The sequence below is a fragment of the Pelophylax lessonae genome, assembly GCF_965119305.1.
Source record: "Pelophylax lessonae genome assembly, chromosome: 7".
Taxonomy (NCBI): domain Eukaryota; kingdom Metazoa; phylum Chordata; class Amphibia; order Anura; family Ranidae; genus Pelophylax; species Pelophylax lessonae.
In genome coordinates this window covers 75,441,254-75,459,124 of record NC_138774.1, presented here as the reverse complement: position 1 = coordinate 75,459,124, position 17,871 = coordinate 75,441,254, and the positions used below count along the sequence as shown (strand labels likewise).

At 43.0% G+C, this 17,871-nt stretch overlaps 1 protein-coding gene across 2 annotated transcripts in view; it reads right to left on the bottom strand.

Annotated features, from left to right (window-relative positions):
* KPTN (kaptin, actin binding protein) overlaps positions 1-6,745 on the bottom strand; it is a 72,138-nt gene extending 65,393 nt beyond the window's left edge. For both annotated transcript variants that reach the window (XM_082262916.1, XM_082262917.1), the window contains exon 1: positions 6,517-6,745. In XM_082262916.1, the coding sequence (XP_082119042.1) occupies positions 6,517-6,733 (217 nt within the window). In that variant the 5' untranslated portion in view covers positions 6,734-6,745. The remainder of the gene's footprint in view (positions 1-6,516) is intronic.
* Between the last annotated feature and the right edge of the window lie 11,126 nt (positions 6,746-17,871).

The following is a 17,871-nucleotide window of genomic DNA, read 5'->3' as shown; positions in this document are numbered from 1 at the left end:
TTGTGATACCTGTGCCTAGGATTCAGGACATGGAACAGTATGTGCATATATATGTGTCAATATTACTAGGTGAGGAGGAGAAACAAAAGAGGGTGGTGCACACCAATGTGTCAGCGATCGATGATGCTGGATGAGAAGGTCAGGTGCCAAAAAAAGGGGACGAAAAGTCCACATGTATATCCAAAGGTGGATGCTGATGTAAAAGAAAATTGTAATAGATACATAAAAAAGAATACGTACAGTGCGGAGCAAGAAAAAAATTTTTTTAAAAAAATATATAAATTTATTTCGATGAAACTGATAAGCTAAAAGAAGTAAAAAATATATATAGTATAAAATCAAATATAAAAAGGTAATTCATATAACTGTATCAAGGAGGGCATGGGAGGAAAAAACAGAAATGTATTTGAAAGAAATCAAAAAAATATATATATTCAAAAAAATATTCAAAAAATGCTATATTCAGAAGAATATGAGGATGGTAACTATTGATGTAAATTCCCTATATACTAACATCATACAGAGTGATGGGTTAGACAGTGTTGAATGGGCGCTGCACAAATACACTGACCTCAGACAAGCACAGATGCACTTTATTCTTGAGGGCCTGCAAATGGCCATGAATTCCAATTATTTTTGGTATAAGGGGAAGTATTACGAACAAACCAAGGGCGTCGCGATGGGAGCCAAATATGCACCTAGTGTTGCAAATATTTTTATGCAGAAATGGGAGGAGGAACAGATTTTTAGTGTAGAAAGACCCAATTTGCATTACTATAAGAGATATATAGATGATATTATCCTGATTTGGCGAGGGGATGTTGAAAGTTTACAGACTTTCTTTGACGAAATTAGTGGAAACAGATATGGATTATCATTCACAGGTAACTGGGACAAACAAACAATATCCTATCTGGACCTAGAGCTGTTTAAACAGGATGGAAGTATTTTCAGTAAAACATTTTTTAAAAAGACCGATAAGAACGGCTACATACCAAAGAGGAGCTGCCACCATCCTAAATGGCTGGGGAATATCCCCAAAGGACAGTTGTTACGTATACGCAGGAACTGTAGTAATGCCCGGGATTACGACATACAAGCAGATCTCCTTATAGAGAGATTTATTGAGAAGGGATATAACAAGAAGGAAATGAGAAACCTTAAGGAAATAGTGAGAGATATGAATAGGGAGGAACTCATTAGGGATAAAGATAAAAAAGAAAAGAAGAACGACTATGAATTTGCCTTCATCACCGGTTTTAACAGACAGCATAAAGAGGTGGAAAGAATAATTAAGAAACATTGGCCCATCCTTGCAGCAGACAAGACACTTAAGAAAATTCTACCAAAGAAACCTACCTTTATATACAGAAGGGCCCCAACTCTAAGAGACAAACTGGTGAAAAATGTGATTAACCCTCCAAAACGGATCACTCTTCCGACTAGCCTTAATGGCTTTTTTAGATGCAGGAAATGCCTACCGTGTAAAACGAATAAAAAACAGCCGAGGAAGATCACCAACTTTACTTCTAGCACCACAGGAGAGTTGTTCAGGATAAAAGATACCATCACGTGCACCAGCTCCTATGTGACATATGTCATTGAGTGCCCATGTCACTTACAGTACATAGGAAGAACTACCCGACAGTTGTACGTCAGGATACGCGAACATGTCAAAAATATTAGAAAGGGGTTTGAGAAACACACCCTTTCCAGGCACTTTAAAGAGGCACATGGTCAAGATCCCTCGGGCCTTATCTTTTATGGGATAGACAAGATCAAAGACGATTGGAGAGGTAGTAATAAACGCAGAATGGTTTCGCGCAATGAAACCAAGTGGATTTACTTGATGAGATCTCTCCGGCCCGAAGGATTAAATACTGACATAGACCTGAACTGCTTTATTACGGATACATGAACTCCTTTATCCTCCCCTTTTTTATACAATTTTTATATTTTTTAAACATTTAAAAAGATATTTTATAAAAATATTTTTTACTTTTATATATAACCAGTCCTTTTATATAGTCTTATTTAGAAAGCTCTTAAAAACCAGTCTTTTTTACCATTAGACGTTTTACTAATGATTTGCGGCTTTCTATCATTTGTTTACCTTAACCGTAAAACATACCGTTTTAAGAATTTTTTTACACACAGGTATTTTTTGAACCACCCTTCTCATCCAGCATCTATGAAATTCCTCTCCCCTTTTTTTGCTACCCAAAGTACATAATTTAGTGCTCCATCCTCATATTCTTCTGAATATAGCATTTTTTGAATATTTTTTTGAATATATATATTTTTTTGATTTCTTTCAAATACATTTCTGTTTTTCCTCCCATGCCCTCCTTGATACAGTTATATGAATTACCTTTTTATATTTGATTTTATACTATATATATTTTTTACTTCTTTTAGCTTATCAGTTTCATCGAAATAAATTTATATATTTTTTTAAAAAAATTTTTTTCTTGCTCCGCACTGTACGTATTCTTTTTTATGTATCTATTACAATTTTCTTTTACATCAGCATCCACCTTTGGATATACATGTGGACTTTTCGTCCCCTTTTTTTGGCACCTGACCTTCTCATCCAGCATCATCGATCGCTGACACATTGGTGTGCACCACCCTCTTTTGTTTCTCCTCCTCACCTAGTAATATTGACACATATATATGCACATACTGTTCCATGTCCTGAATCCTAGGCACAGGTATCACAAAAATATATAGTTTTTATCCGCACTGAACCATCCCCACTTTTGTTGCCCCTTGCGTGTTTACATAGACTGCATAAGACCTGTCTTGTATAGTTCGAGGATTTCTGTATTCACACTCTCTTATATTTTATATTTTGTATTTTTATTTTTTATATTTGTATATATATCTCACAAATTTTCTTCACACTTATATATATTTTTTTATTCTTTGTATGATATATACGTAGATATGGCCCTCTTCTTTTATCTATTCTTCACTTTTTATAATCCGGGCTTTTTTAGCATGTTTTATATGATCACAATAAAGTTATGTTTTTAGTAAGTTAAAGGCTCGTAGCACACTCGGACAAATTAATGAGATCAGATATGATGAAGTATGGCCGTTCCCCTGCACATCCATAATGAAGCTAGTGGCTGAGTAATATGGCTTCCGGAGAGGGAGTAGCAATATGGCGGTGTTTTGTTCCGTCCCCTCCGTTACCTGGATACGGGCGGCTATAAATATTCCGGGAGTACGCTATGTTGACGCCGCTCCAGTTGACGTCATTGTGACGAAACGCGTAGGGCGGAGTCTCCGACGTCAAACGTCACTTCCGGTTGTCGGCCGTGGAACGCGGAAGCCTCCCGGCAAACACGACTATTCTGACCCTGATCTACTGTACGAGTGAGTCTACTACGCCGCTTATTTACCACTGTATGTTACTTTTATTCACCATGGGGTTTTTTCCTTTCATGTGAGCACTCAGGGCACCCGCCGCTGACTACTCTGACTGCTCGTTCATCTCAAAAAGGAACATCTCCATACATCAACATACAGGTTGTACCAAGCTATTTGCGCCACCTAGTGGCCACTCGTGGAATTTCACTTATCCACTTTTTTATTTTAATTTATATGTTTTCTTTCACTCACGTTGTCACAGACCAAGTGGCACATTCATTTGGAAATCACTCACATATCTTCGGTTGTGGGTCTTTTGTCACAACATCGGTTTATATATATATATATAAAATTTCTTCGCATGTATTATTTGATTTGAATATATCTTCGTTATCCATTTATTATTATTTTTAGATATTGCACCATTTGTGGGTATTGTCTACCAGTACACTTCCCCGGCCTGAGTGTATGCGTGCCCGGCCCTGAGTGTATGTGACCCCCCCAGCCCTAACTGGATGTGACCTCAGCCCTGAGTGTATGCGACCACAGCCCTGAGTGTATGTGACCCCAGCCCTGAGTGTATGTGACCCCCAGCCCTGAGTGGATGCGACCCCCAGCCCTGAGTGGATGCGACCCCCAGCCCTGAGTGGATGCGACCCCCAGCCCTGAGTGGATGCGACCCCCAGCCCTGAGTGGATGCGACCCCCAGCCCTGAGTGGATGTGACCCCCCCAGCCCTAACTGGATGTGACCTCAGCCCTGAGTGTATGTGACCCCAGCCCTGAGTGTATGTGACCCCCAGCCCTGAGTGTATGCGACCACAGCCCTGAGTGTATGTGACCCCAGCCCTGAGTGTATGTGACCCCCAGCCCTGAGTGTATGCGATCCCAGCCCTGAGTGGATGTGACCCCAGCCCTGAGTGGATGTGACCCCCCCAGCCCTAACTAGATGTGACCTCAGCCCTGAGTGTATGCGACCACAGCCCTGAGTGTATGTGACCCCAGCCCTGAGTGTATGTGACCCCCGCCCTGAGTGTATGCGACCCCCAGCCCTGAGTGTATGCGACCCCCCAGCCCTGAGTGTATGCGACCCCCAGCCCTGAGTGTATGCGACCCCCAGCCCTGAGTGTATGCGACCCCCAGCCCTGAGTGTATGCGACCCCCAGCCCTGAGTGTATGTGACCCCAGCCCTGAGTGTATGCGACCCCCGCCCTTAGTGTATGCGACCCCCGCCCTTAGTGTATGCGACCCCCGCCCTTAGTGTATGCGACCCCCGCCCTTAGTGTATGCGACCACAGCCCTGAGTGTATGTGACCCCGCCCTGAGTGTATGTGACCCCAGCCCTGAGCGTATGTGACCCCCGCCCTGAGTGTATGCGACTCCAACACATGAACTTCTCTCATTAGGTCCCATTTAATGTGATAAATACACCACTGGAAGGGCTTTGTTATATCTTTTCAATAATCGCAAATAAAAATATTGGATAATTTGCCAGAAATCTTGTCAGCTAATCACTTCCTGTGCTGACTCTTATCAGTTACATTATTCTTAGCTAGGACGACTACAGAACAACTCCCTGCTATGGCATGTAAATAACGAGAGGGGAGGTGTTTTGTAGTCCACATCAGATAAGCAGTTTAGGATGACAGCCCTGCTTTACCATAAATACAACATGGTGAACCAGTGCTCTCACCTAGGACAGGAAGTGAGTTACTGTCAGGATCCACAGGGGAAAATAAAAGGAAAAAGAAATGGAAAATGATGCAGCCAGCACATTTCAGCAATCTACAAAGCTACAATCGATGACATTTCTGTGCCTGGGATTAAATACACATCGGGCCCATTCACACCAGCCAGGCCTGCTGCAGTGTTATTTGGGTGTGTTATGTGCTTTTACCTTTACCATACGCTGTGCTTGCAGTGACCCCTTTGCTTGAATTGGCTGCTCAACACAACAGACCAAGATAAAAAGAAAAAGAAAAAGCGTGAATGCAGCATTTGCGCAGCACTGTGCATGTTAGTACATTGCTGCACACCACAACACCGCAAAGCCAAAGAAATGCGGCTCTAGGTGAGTGACCGACTCTCACACATTGTGAACAGGAACCCGGGGGGTGCACGGCTCGTCTGTGAGATTCAGAGACCTCAGAGGTTTCAGTAAGCGCTGACTTTAGCACAAAACGCGTTACCTTTAATGTTCCTCTCATACCTGTAATGGGATTTTAATACTTCAATAAAGTTACCAAGGAGTGCAGCAATATTCCCGATTTTTGCATTTCACTGCAACACCGCCCCTTCAACCCACCGCGCCTCCACCGACCGGCACAGAGGTGAACCGCGCCTCCACAGAGATGAACCATGCCGCCCTCGCCCCGGCACAGAGGTGTCTCGCACCTCCGCCACCTGGCACAGAGGCGAACCACACCTTCGCCACTTGGCACAGAGGTGTCCCGCACCTCTGCCATCTGGTACAGAGCTGAACTGCACTGCCATTGCCTGACACAGAGGTGTCTTGCACCTCCAGCACCTGGCACAAAGGTGAACTGCACCACCCTCGCCTGGCACAGAGGTGTCTTGCACCTCCCCCACCTGGCACAGAGGTATCTTGCACCTCCCTCACCTGGCACAGAGGTGTCTCGCACCTCTGCCACCTGGCACAGAGGTGAACTGCACCGCCCCCACCTGGCGCAGAGGTGAACTGCACCACCCCCACCTGGCGCAGAGGTGAACTGCACCACCCCCACCTGGCGCAGAGGTGAACTGCACCACCCCCACCTGGTGCAGAGGTGTCTTGCACCGCCCCCACCTGGCGCAGAGGTGTCTTGCACCTCCCCTACCTGGCACAGAGGTGAACTGCACCTCTGCCACAGAGGTGAACTGCACCACCCCCACCTGGCACAGAGGTGTCTTGCACCTCCCCTGCCTGGCACAGAGGTGAACTGCACCTCCCCCACCTGGCACAGAGGTGTCTGCCACCTCCCCCACCTGGCACAAAGGTGAACTGCACCGCCCCCACCTGGCACAGAGGCGAACCGCACCTCCCCCACCTGGCACAGTGGTGTCTGGGACCTCCCCCACCTGGCACAGAGGTGAACTGCACCTCCCTCGCCTGGTATATAGGTGAATTGCACTGCCCCCACCTGGTATATAGGTGAACTGCACCTCCCTGGCCCCGGCTCGCAGTCTCTCCCGGAGGTCCTGGTACTTGAAGTTGGTGACTTTTCCCTTCAGGGTGGCGGCCAGCAGTTCGTGCCCGCCAGGCCCGGGGCAGGGCAGCACAGATAGTCCGTACACATTACTCTGAGACGGAAAGCGGCTGAACGTATCTTCTGTAAGCGGACAGAAAGCGGCAGACATAGCCGGAAGTGACATCGCTGATGTTCTGTCAGAATAACGCTACCCATCGGAAAAAGTAACGGAAGTGACGGTCAAGGCAAAAAAAAAAAAAATCCTTAGTGCGCATGCGCCATGCGTTCCAATTTGGCTGTTATTCGTTCTAATAAGTTTCCCAATCTGAAACAACATGAAGTACTGTAGCAGTAGACATCATCTTACACCCAGCCATTTTTCCCATTTCACACTTATTTTAGCAGTAAACTTACCTGATATACTAAATCACAGAATGACATTTGCATTATTATTGTATTATAGTAAAAATAGCCAGAAACCTGCAGGCAGATGGGGTGACGGCCATCTTGGTACACCCTGTACTGCTCAGACAGCGACAAAGCAACTAAATGAGAATTTTTTTATTTTATTATTTATTTATTTCAGGTACTTATATAGCGCTGTCAATTTACGCAGCGCTTTACATATACATTGTACATTCACATAGACTATTTCACTGCGTAGCCATGTTTTCCGCCCGGATGTTTTTCAATAAGCTAGGGTCATTATGATACCACCTACTCATTCAGTATATCACGTAAATGTACATATAAATGCAGAACTATTCCAATATTAAAACACTACAAAAAACAAAAAAACTGCATGCGTTATAGAAAATCAGAAAAGAGTATATAAAAATAAGTAAATACAAGCCTTTATGAGAAAATTGAAATCGAATATTAAAGAACAAAGGGGCCTTTTGAAAAAATATTAGGATAGGAGATATATATATATAAAATGTAAAGATATATATATTATACATATATATACACTGTATATGAAACTTTTAATGATGGCATTAAAGGGCTGCTACTATTACAGTTTATATTATGATAGCTTAGATAATATAGCCCTTACGTGTGCCTGTGGGAATAGAGAACTACTGTTATAAGGAAATGGTAGTGTAAAGGGATTGATATCAGGATTAGAATGACAAGAGACTGAGTGTATGTGTATTAAAGCGGAGTTCCGGCCTCGGGGGTCAATTTGAGCTAAAAATACCCCGGGGCAGTCAGGGCTAGAACATTCCATAATGGATAGCCTCTGAACTGTCCCGGGTCGCACTTACCTGTAAGAAGAAATACCTTGAAAATTTCTTCTCCAGCGCTGCCATCTCAGGTGTGGGCAGCTGAAGCTGCAGCATCCCTCTTCATGTCCTCTTCCGTGACATCAGAGTCCTACAATACACTGCACCGGCCCCGCTCATCACTTCCGATGCAGGCACGGCATCCCTACACAGTTTCTGGGCATGCTCAGAAGCTGTTTAGCAGTGAATGCCGAACCTGCACCGGAAGTGATGAGCGGGGCCGGTGCAATAGCATTGATTCCTGGGAGCAATGACGTTCAGCTCCCAGGAATCATCGCAAACCGGAAGTGACGGCGTGGGCCGCGGCCGCAGAGGGAGGAAGTGGAAGGAAGGAGAGAATATTTTCTTCTATAATAAGGTAAGTGACTAAAAAAAAATCGCCAGTATCCATTTTCAGGTTGCCCTCAGCAAGCGGATGGCCCAAAATCAATTTTATCGATTTAGAGGACGGAGCCCTGCTTTAACTTATTAAAATGGTCCTGAGGAAAGTTTAAGGAGCCTGTAAATCGATAAGGACTCTTGTCCCACGCTTATTACTGACTATGGCAGTAAGAAGTTGGTAATTCAGCAGGATATTCAGAACGACAATGATGCATATATATTAACAAGGTGTTAAAAATAATTATAAAAAATCTTTATGTGGGCTAGGAAGGTAGGAGGATCCATAATCATTCATTGGAAATGAAACAAGGTCTATGTCCATATTAAGGCCCTCTGGTTGTAAAGAATTCACCTGGAAAATCCATTTTGTTTTGTTTTGTGAGACCTTAATCTTCTTATTGTCCCCTCTCCAACGTTCCTTTACCATATCGATACCAAAAAAGGTTACCGCTGATTAGGGATAGATCGATATGGTTTTTCCAGGGCCGATACCGATATTTTGGTCACAAAATATCAGTATCAGCCGATATGGGCCGATATTCTGCACATTCAATCACACATCCAATGCAGAGTGACCAGTGCCCCCAACAATGCAGAGTGACCAGTGCCCCCCATCAATGCAGAGTGACCAGTGCCCCCCATCAATGCAGAGTGACCAGTGCCCCCATCAATGCAGAGGGACCAGAGCCCCCAACAATGCAGAGTGACCAGTGCCCCCATCAATGCAGAGGGACCAGAGCCCCCAACAATGCAGAGTGACCAGTGCCCCCATCAATGCAGAGTGGCCAGTGCCCCCAACAATGCAGAGTGACCAGTGCCCCCATCCAATGCAGAGTGACAAGTGCATGGGGATTAGAGCCCTGCCTTATTACACAGAGCAGGGTTCTTCTGCTTACCCGGAGTGGGCGCTGTCATACGAAGTCCCGCCTCCTGGACCGGCTCCTATGGTAGACGTCACCAGTGTGCTGTCTATCATAGGTAGGAGCCGGTGTAGGAGGCGGGACATCGTATGACAGCGCCCACGCCAGGAAAGCAGAAGAACCCTGCTCTGTGTAATCAGGCAGCACTCTAATCTCCTCCAGAGGCAGCCCTACCTTAAGAAAATATCGGTCATATCGGCCAAGTTTGTGGCCGATACCGATACTTTCAAAAAAGTGAATATTGGCCAAACCAATAATCGGTCAATCCCTATCACTGATGGATCCCTCCCATGTGCCTCTTTAAATGTCTAGATAGACTATGTTTCGCAAAGCCCTTTCTTATGTTATTGATGTGTTCTCTGATTCTTACAAAAAGAGGTCTAGTGGTCCTTCCCAAACATTGCAACTGGCATGGGCATTCTATTACATACAGTATGTGACATGCGTGCTTGTGCATGTAATTATTTATTTTATGCTTTCTACCTGTGGCCAAGGCTATGAAGTATCCGTTCTTTTCGGTTGTTTTTTGCTGACTTTGCATGGCAGACATTTTTGACACCTAAATCTTTTAAGTTGGGAAACAGCCTGATTTGTTTTGGTGGATCAAGTACATTATGTACCGATTTGTCCTGAGCATGGGAGCTTTTCTGTATATAAATTTGGGGCATTTCAGGAGTAATTTCTTCAATATTTTGTCTGATTTGAGGATAGGCCAGTGTTTGTTCACTATATTTTCCACATCCTTATAGTGCCTGTTAAATCCAGTGATTTTCTTCTGTTTATTTTTTCGAGGAGTGTCTCTCTATTCATGTTTTTAACTTTCGTCTTCAATGTTTCTAATTCTTTTCTCTTGTATCCCTTTTTTTCAACTCTTCATATTAGAGTTTCTGTTTGCTCCTCATAGTCTTTATTGTCACTGCAGCTGCTCCTGATCCTCATAAACTGCCCTTTTGGCACATTCCCTGTCCATTTTGGATGGTGACAGCTTTTGGTAGGTATACAGCATCTCACAGAAGTGAGCCTCATCTATTGCAAGGAAGGCGAAGAGGCCACCCATTCCGCCCTGGCCCTTTCTTCCTCTTTCTCATTACATCAACTTTTTAGTCCGAAAGGTTCCATGCAAGGATTCCTCCACGACGTTTGACGAGCTCTGTCAGCAGGAGGGCCCACTTCGTAAGCTCATTTTGATAACACATTCTCTCCTTTTTGAACATTTGGGTCAGATTGCGAGTAAAAGATGTGAAGCGTGGGAAAAGGAACTGGCTTGCTCGTTCTCAGAGGATGAATGGGAACAAATGTTCATTAAAAACCATAAATGTTCGCGGGAATGTATCAACGCAGGAAAATGGGTACAAAATTGTTTCTCGGTGGTACCGTACCCCGACGCTTCTACATAAGTTCTCACCCTCCGTACCCTCCACCTGCTGGAGATGCCTTTCGGATACTGGTTCCCTTCTCCATGTCCTATGGTCCTGCCCGAGACTAACTGCTTTTTGGAAAGAGGTGCATAGGATCACTACACAAGTGACAACATGTTCTCTGGAATTCTCGCCTGCGCAGTTTCTCTTGCACCATTCTCCTACGTCGCATACGTCCTACACGAAATCACTTACGGTCCATCTGATCAACGCAGCTAGACAATGCATCCCTGTGTTGTGGAACTCCACACAAGCACCCACGATTAAGCAATGGCTTTGTCGGGTGACTGCTATTGCTGAAATGGAAGAACGTATCCATATTGCTAATGACACCCCCACTAAGTTTCATAAGAAATGGGCGTGCTGGACCCACTACACGACCACGACAGAATTCTCTAATCTCAGCTCTTAGCAGGACTGGGATTGACAACGCCCCCTCTCTTTCGTCTTCCCGCTGGTGTTTGAATGCTCTCTGCCCATACTGCTTCTGGAACCATAGCCTCTTCCGATTCACCTTTTGGCTACTAGTGTCGTCCTTCGCTCTGTTTTCGTAGCCGTACTGTTTGGCTAGGCCTTCCTCCCCCCTTTTTTTATTTTTTCCCCTCCCCCCTTGTTCCCGCCCCCTTCCCTGAATCCCCTCCACCCCCCCCCCCTTCCTACCTTCCTAGGTGCTTTCTCGCTGTTTGGCTGGCCCGAAAACAGCACGCACCTGTGTACCACCTGACCCACCTCACTCGGGAGCAATCCGCACACGATAACCCCCCCCCCCCATTTTCCCATGCCCGGGTCCCTGGAGCCCAGAGCATGGGCACTTGCAAGGTCATGTCCCTCTAGGGTTGCTGATCCCTTCTGGGGCACATGTTTTTAAGGTACTCAGGCTCCTTTCCATATTTGGGGTTTTCTCATTGTTTCAGTCCCTCTTAATATTCGCTTGTTTTGTTTCGATTGTGGGTACCTTTAGGTTCCTGGCTGTTCTACCTGAGAACAGCGATACGCCCTGGATCTCTTGGGGGACCTTTGGTTTACATTTGCTCCGATTGGTTCTTACTGCTTCTGATTTCATGTTATTTCTATATGATGGTGGGGTATTTCTATGCAAATTAACTGTTGATATTTTCTGTTCATGATTGTATCCTTGCATACGGTTTTCTATTCATGTACTGTGCATTTAATTTCTCAATAAAATGTTTTGAAAAAAAAAAAAATATATAAAAAAAAAAAAGAAGTGAGTACACCTCTCACATTTGTGTAAATATTTTATTATATCTTTTCATGTGACAACAGAGAAAAAAAATGACACTTTGCTACAATGTAAAGTAGTGAGTGTACACCTTGTGTAACAGTGTAAATTTGCTGTCCCCTCAAACGAACTCAACACACAAAGAAAAAGAAAGGGTTTATGGTCTGGTAACATCAGTATCACACCTCCATCCCGATACATACATAGGAAAAAGGGGGAATGGCCCGTGGGACTTTACATGAGGTGAGTACATGTTGCTGGCGGTAAAAAAGAAAAAAACAATGGAATAAAATAAAAAAATAACTTTTATTGCAGTAAATTAAAAGTAAAAAAGGAAAAATACCTCATCCACCAGCTGAACCAAATAAGTTTATCTTGGCCCCATCAGACCACAGGACATGGTTCCAGTAATCCATGTCCTTAGTCTGCTGGACTTCAGCAAACAGTTTGCAGGGTTTCTTGTGCATCATCTTTAGAAGAGGCTTCCTTCTGGGACGACAGCCACGCAGGCCAATTTGATGCAGTGTGCAGCGTATGGCCTGAGCACTGACAGGCTGACCCCCCCTTCCCCCTTCAACCTCTGCAGCAATGCTGGCGGCACTCATACGTCTATTTCCGAAAGACGACGTCTGGATATGACGCTGAGCATGTGCACTCAACATCTTTGGTCGACCATGGCGAGGCCTGCTCTGAGTGGAACCTGTCCGGGTTAACTGCTGTATGGTCTTGGCCACCGTGCTGCAGCTCAGTTTCAGGGTCTTGACAATCTTCTTATAGCCTAGGCCATCTTTACGTAGAGCAACAAATCTTTTTTTCAGGTCGTCAGAGTTCTTTGACATGAGATGCCAACTAAAGGTTCCCAAGAATGAAATTCCATAATGATTGTGATTGATTTCTTCGAAGAATTCAGTCAGTGAATTTTCAGTGAATTTTCTGAGCCCTCCCAAATCAATATATCATCGGTTGTAACATTTGTAAAATTTGAGGTTGGGTCTTTTTTCATAGTAGATCTGTTCTTCCTCCTAAATAGATTAGCTACACTTGGAGCATATCTTACCCCCATAGCTCCTTTGTTTGGACATAATAGTCCCCACTGTACCAGAAGTATTCACTGTTCATGGCCATTTCTAAGACTTCTAGAATATAACCTATTTGTTCTTGTCTCATCTTCCCAAACATGTCTGCCATGCAAAGTCAGCAAAAACAAAAACCAACAGAAAAGAATGGATACTTTATAGCCTCAGCCACAGGTAGACAGCATAAAATAAAAGAAATGATTAAATGCACAAGCACGCATGTCACATATGTAAAAGAATGCCCATGCCAGTTACAATATGTAGGGAGGACCACGAGACCTCCTTTTGACAGAAACACATCAATAACATAAGAAAGGGCTTTGCGAAACATAGTATATCTAGACATTTTAAAGAGGCACATGGGAGGGATCCATCAGTGATGACCTTTTTTTGGTATCGAAATGGTAAACTAGGAACATTGGAGGGGACAATAGGAAGATTAAGGTCTCACAAAATGAAACAAAATGGATTTTCCAGTTGCATTCTCTCCAACCAGAGGGCTTTAATATTGACACAGACCCTAATTGCTTCATTTCCAACTAATGATTATGGATCCTCCTACCTTCCTAAACCAAATAAAGTTTTTTTATAATTCTTTTAAACACCTTGTTAATATATATGATAATTTTTGTCCTGAATTACCAACTTTTTACTACCATAGGCATATGCGTGGGACAAGAGTCCTCCTTATCGATATACAGGCTCCTTACACTTTCTTCAGGACCTTATTAATGAGTTAATACACATACACTAAGTGTCTTGTCAATCTGATCCTGATATCAATCCCTTTACGCTACCATTTCCTTATAACAGTAGTTCTCCATTCCCACAGGCACATGTAAGGGCTATATTATCGAAACTATCATAATATAAAAACTGTAACAGCAGCACATATATATATATATATATATATATATATATATATATATATATATATATATATATATATATATATATAAATCTCTATCTTCCCTATCTTCATGTTTTTAAAATTTTTTACAAAACTTTGTTAATATTAAATTTCATTTTTTTTTCATCAAGGCCTTCTTGTATTTCCATATTTTTATATACTCTTTTCTGATTTTCTGTAACACATCTCGTTTTTTTTTTTTTTTTAGTAATTTTAATGTTTTAACATTGGAATAGTTCTGCATTTATATGTACATTTAGGTGATATATTGAATGAGTTCCTAGCTTAATGAAAAACATCCAGGCGGACAACATAGGTCAAGAAATTATATATATATATATATATATATATATATATATATATATATATATATATATATATATAGAGCCAAACGAGTAAAACTGGATGAATAACTTCACATACCTGCAGATATGTGCATTTGTAACGTAGGCCAGGGGGGAGGCCACGTTTGGCAGCAATCTGAATTGGCTAAGGGGTTGCCAGGAGAGAAGGGATACATACCCGAGCCATTAACTATTCAAAATGGCCCAGAACATGTGACCTGGGGTTGCTAGGATACCTTACCTATATAAACCGGTGAGTGGAGCAAGATGGTTGCAATCCCGATGACGTCAGAGTGACAAAACGCATAGGGAGAAGCCTAGCTTCCTTGTGCCACTTCCGGTTCGAGTCTGTGGAGTGCTTCGTGTCCCAGATTTCCTGATTTTACAGGAGAAGACCGTTTTGACTTATTGTAAGTACAATACTGCAATTTCTAAATAAAAACTTTTATACGGATTCATACTATGGGGTTTGCTTTTGCTATTTCCATGTACTACTGACACCGCTGGGAACTGGAAGGAGAGGTTGCCAGAGGCATACAGCCGGGTATAGCTGTAAAGGCTGGATACACCCCTGTTGAAAGGGGAGAGACTTCTGGTGAGTGCAAAAAGCAGGAGGGGGGCACGAGTGGAGACACCGGCCACACTACATGTGGTTGCTCAATCCCTTGGCCACAATGATATTGCTTCTTATCGATTGTGGACCAACTAATGAGATTTATGGACTGTTTTTTTTTTTTCTTTTAAATACGAATCAGACTGGATTAGTTTATGTTTCACCCATAATTTTTTGGTGCACATTGTTTGGGCACTTGTAATTAGCATATGCACTTTAGTAACAATTGCTTGATTATTTCCACCCAAATTTTGCATGTGCTGCACAATGTGGTTTACCTTATTCAGCACATGCATTTTTTGCACATGACAAATTACATTAGTTGTATATCGCACAGAGAGCAGAGCCAAAACCCAATTTTTTTTTTTTTTTTGTTTTTTTTACAGGTTTCCTCAAAGTTTGTGTCCAATCATCTGAAGGATCCAGCCTGTATATAACCCAAGGTCTATGATTATCAAGCCTGTGTACTGTATGATTACGATACATACATCTCTACCAAAATAAACCACTGCTGCACTAATGCCTTAAGGAGACCCTTTCCTGAGTTTTCCTTTTTTATTGTTCCTAAAGCATGTTATGTAAATGTAGCATTTAGGTAATCCAACAAGCCCCACACCACTGCTAAGTGCTGCCTTCTCACAGAAAGAGCTGTCACTCCAGTGATGTGCTGCAGTAATCTCATGCATGGGTGAGCTATGTGTCGTCACCGCAACTTCCGACAGTCCTTTTTGTGTGCATTCACATTCTGGGCTGCCAGATGACCCATCACAAGACTGTGGTGGGAGCTGCTGTCAAAGATCAGTGACCCAGCAGGCACAAAAGGAGCAGGGGACAAGGATTAAACACTCCTAATCACATAGGATACCAATGAAAGTGACCCTGTCAACACACAGACATTTGTACACCACAGAATGTAAAACAATAGGAGATAAATTTAACTTTCCAGCAGCCTATGTATTTAAACACCATTGCTTCACTGCTCCTTGGCCACTGGAAGTTGTGCACACTGCCAGGTGTGTGGAACATCAGCTTCTCCACTGTTATATAATAACAGGGATAATAGGTACTTGACCAATCCTACCTGTTGAATACTTCCAGTGGCAGGCTGCCGAACAGATAGGTATATTCTGCAAGTAACAAAAGGGTGCCGTGAAGAGGCCTTGCAGCTTACACATGCGTTTGCAAATGCGTGTCAACTAAACCCCTGTTTATTTACCTACATCGTGAGACAGGTCTACTTGGTTGGTTGGCAGACTGGTGGGTGAGTACATCAGACTGGGGGCTGGCTGGTTTCCATGCACCTCTCAATCCCCTCAATTTTCAGTTTTTCTGATACAGGGGTGGAGATGCTAAGCATTACCTGCTTGTGCCTTGTTTAAAGTCCCAAACAGCCTATATTGTCATGTAATTAGGGATGGAGGCACTGTGCCTCATTTAAAGTCCCACGTGCGATTTTCGTGCATTTTTGGTGGATGCAGTTTATTTTAACCTCAGTTTTTTCATATACAGGGATGGAAACCAAAAGCATGACCTGCTTGTGTCTCATTTAATGTCCTAAATAGTTTATGAAATCAGGGATGGAGGCACTGTGCTTTACAGGCTGGTACCTCCTGTAAAGTCCCATTCTGTGTTTACACTGCAACTACCAAAGGGATGGAGGTTTATGCTTCTCAGCTAGTCCATTTCAGTTTGTACCATCGCTACAACACAGCTAATTAGAGCTATGATATATTTAGACCAGTCATTGATGGGAGCAGGTTGGGGGAGGATTGGGCCACCTCCATCCCACCTGTCTCCCAGCCATCCATTAGCAACTATGTGCTTCCATTGTGGAGACACTCAAATTTGTTAGCGTTAGAATTGCAAGTAACACAGGGTGCCGTGAAGGGGCCTTGCAGCTTACACATGTGTTTGCAAATGCGTGTCAACTAAACCCCCGTTTTTTACCTACATCATGAGACAGGTCTACTTGGTTGGCAGACTGGTGGGTGAGTACATCAGACTGGGGGCTGGCTGGTTTCCATGCACCTCTCTTAATCCCCTCAATTTTCAGTTTTTCTGATACAGGGATGGAGACGCTAAGCATTACCTGCTTGTGCACCTCATTTAAAGTCCCAAACAGCCTATATTGTTCAGGTATATTCCCTCTTCTTTCAGCAGGTAAATTATTGGACATAAGTACGCCTGTATTGATAGGGTCACTTTAGAGTGTAAAAGTGACAGATACACTTTAACTGTGGTCATATACTTTGCATCCTTTCGCTTTCCACACCATTCCATTCAGCTGCCAGAAGCATAGGAAAGATCTGTGTACACTAGGAGTTGCCAGAGTCTTCGCTCACACAGGACTATATAATCCCCACTGAGTGATCCCAGCACTAGCTCATGGAGAAAGTCATACTTGACCCCAGGTCTCCTACTTACAATTGGGAATCCCGATTTCCAGTCACTTGATTGCTCTGATTGGCTATCAGAGTGATCAGTCACTGTAATGCCTGCCCAGAGTGTATACAATGCATCTTTCTCTCCATTCTGAAGAAAAAGATGTAAACAAACAAAAGTGTGAAAAATTAAAAAAAAAAAAAAATAGCTAGATCAAGGTTTGAACTAGGTTAGTGCTGGGGCCAAGGTAATGGTCAAAAAAGTCAGGCTCTGTATATTTTGGGTAGGATTTTTAAATTAGTATCAGTGTCAGTATGTTTTAGGTTTGATTAAAAAAAAGCAAAATGTGCATAGTTGTTTCTGGTCCCTACTATGGGTACAAACAACAACTAACCTTGATAGTAGGTTAAGGTAATAGCAAGAAATATACAGCTAAATAAAAAGTATATTTTTCCTATTTTGGACCAGTGTTCCTTTGATAATATTAATAAAAATAAATCGGAATATATTAATTACCATTTAGGTCTAAAAGACATGTCCTGAAAAAAAAAAAACAAGGTAGAATCTACCTGGATACACAGAAGTGGTTGCAATGATATGTGCAGTTTTACTTACCATCAGTCACTGTCCAGCACTTTCAGTGCTGAAGTGAAGGAAGGCAAATATAAACTATTCTTTTTGGATTTGGTAAGGAATTAGGTACAAAGACTTAATATATACCACTGGCTTTATTTCAC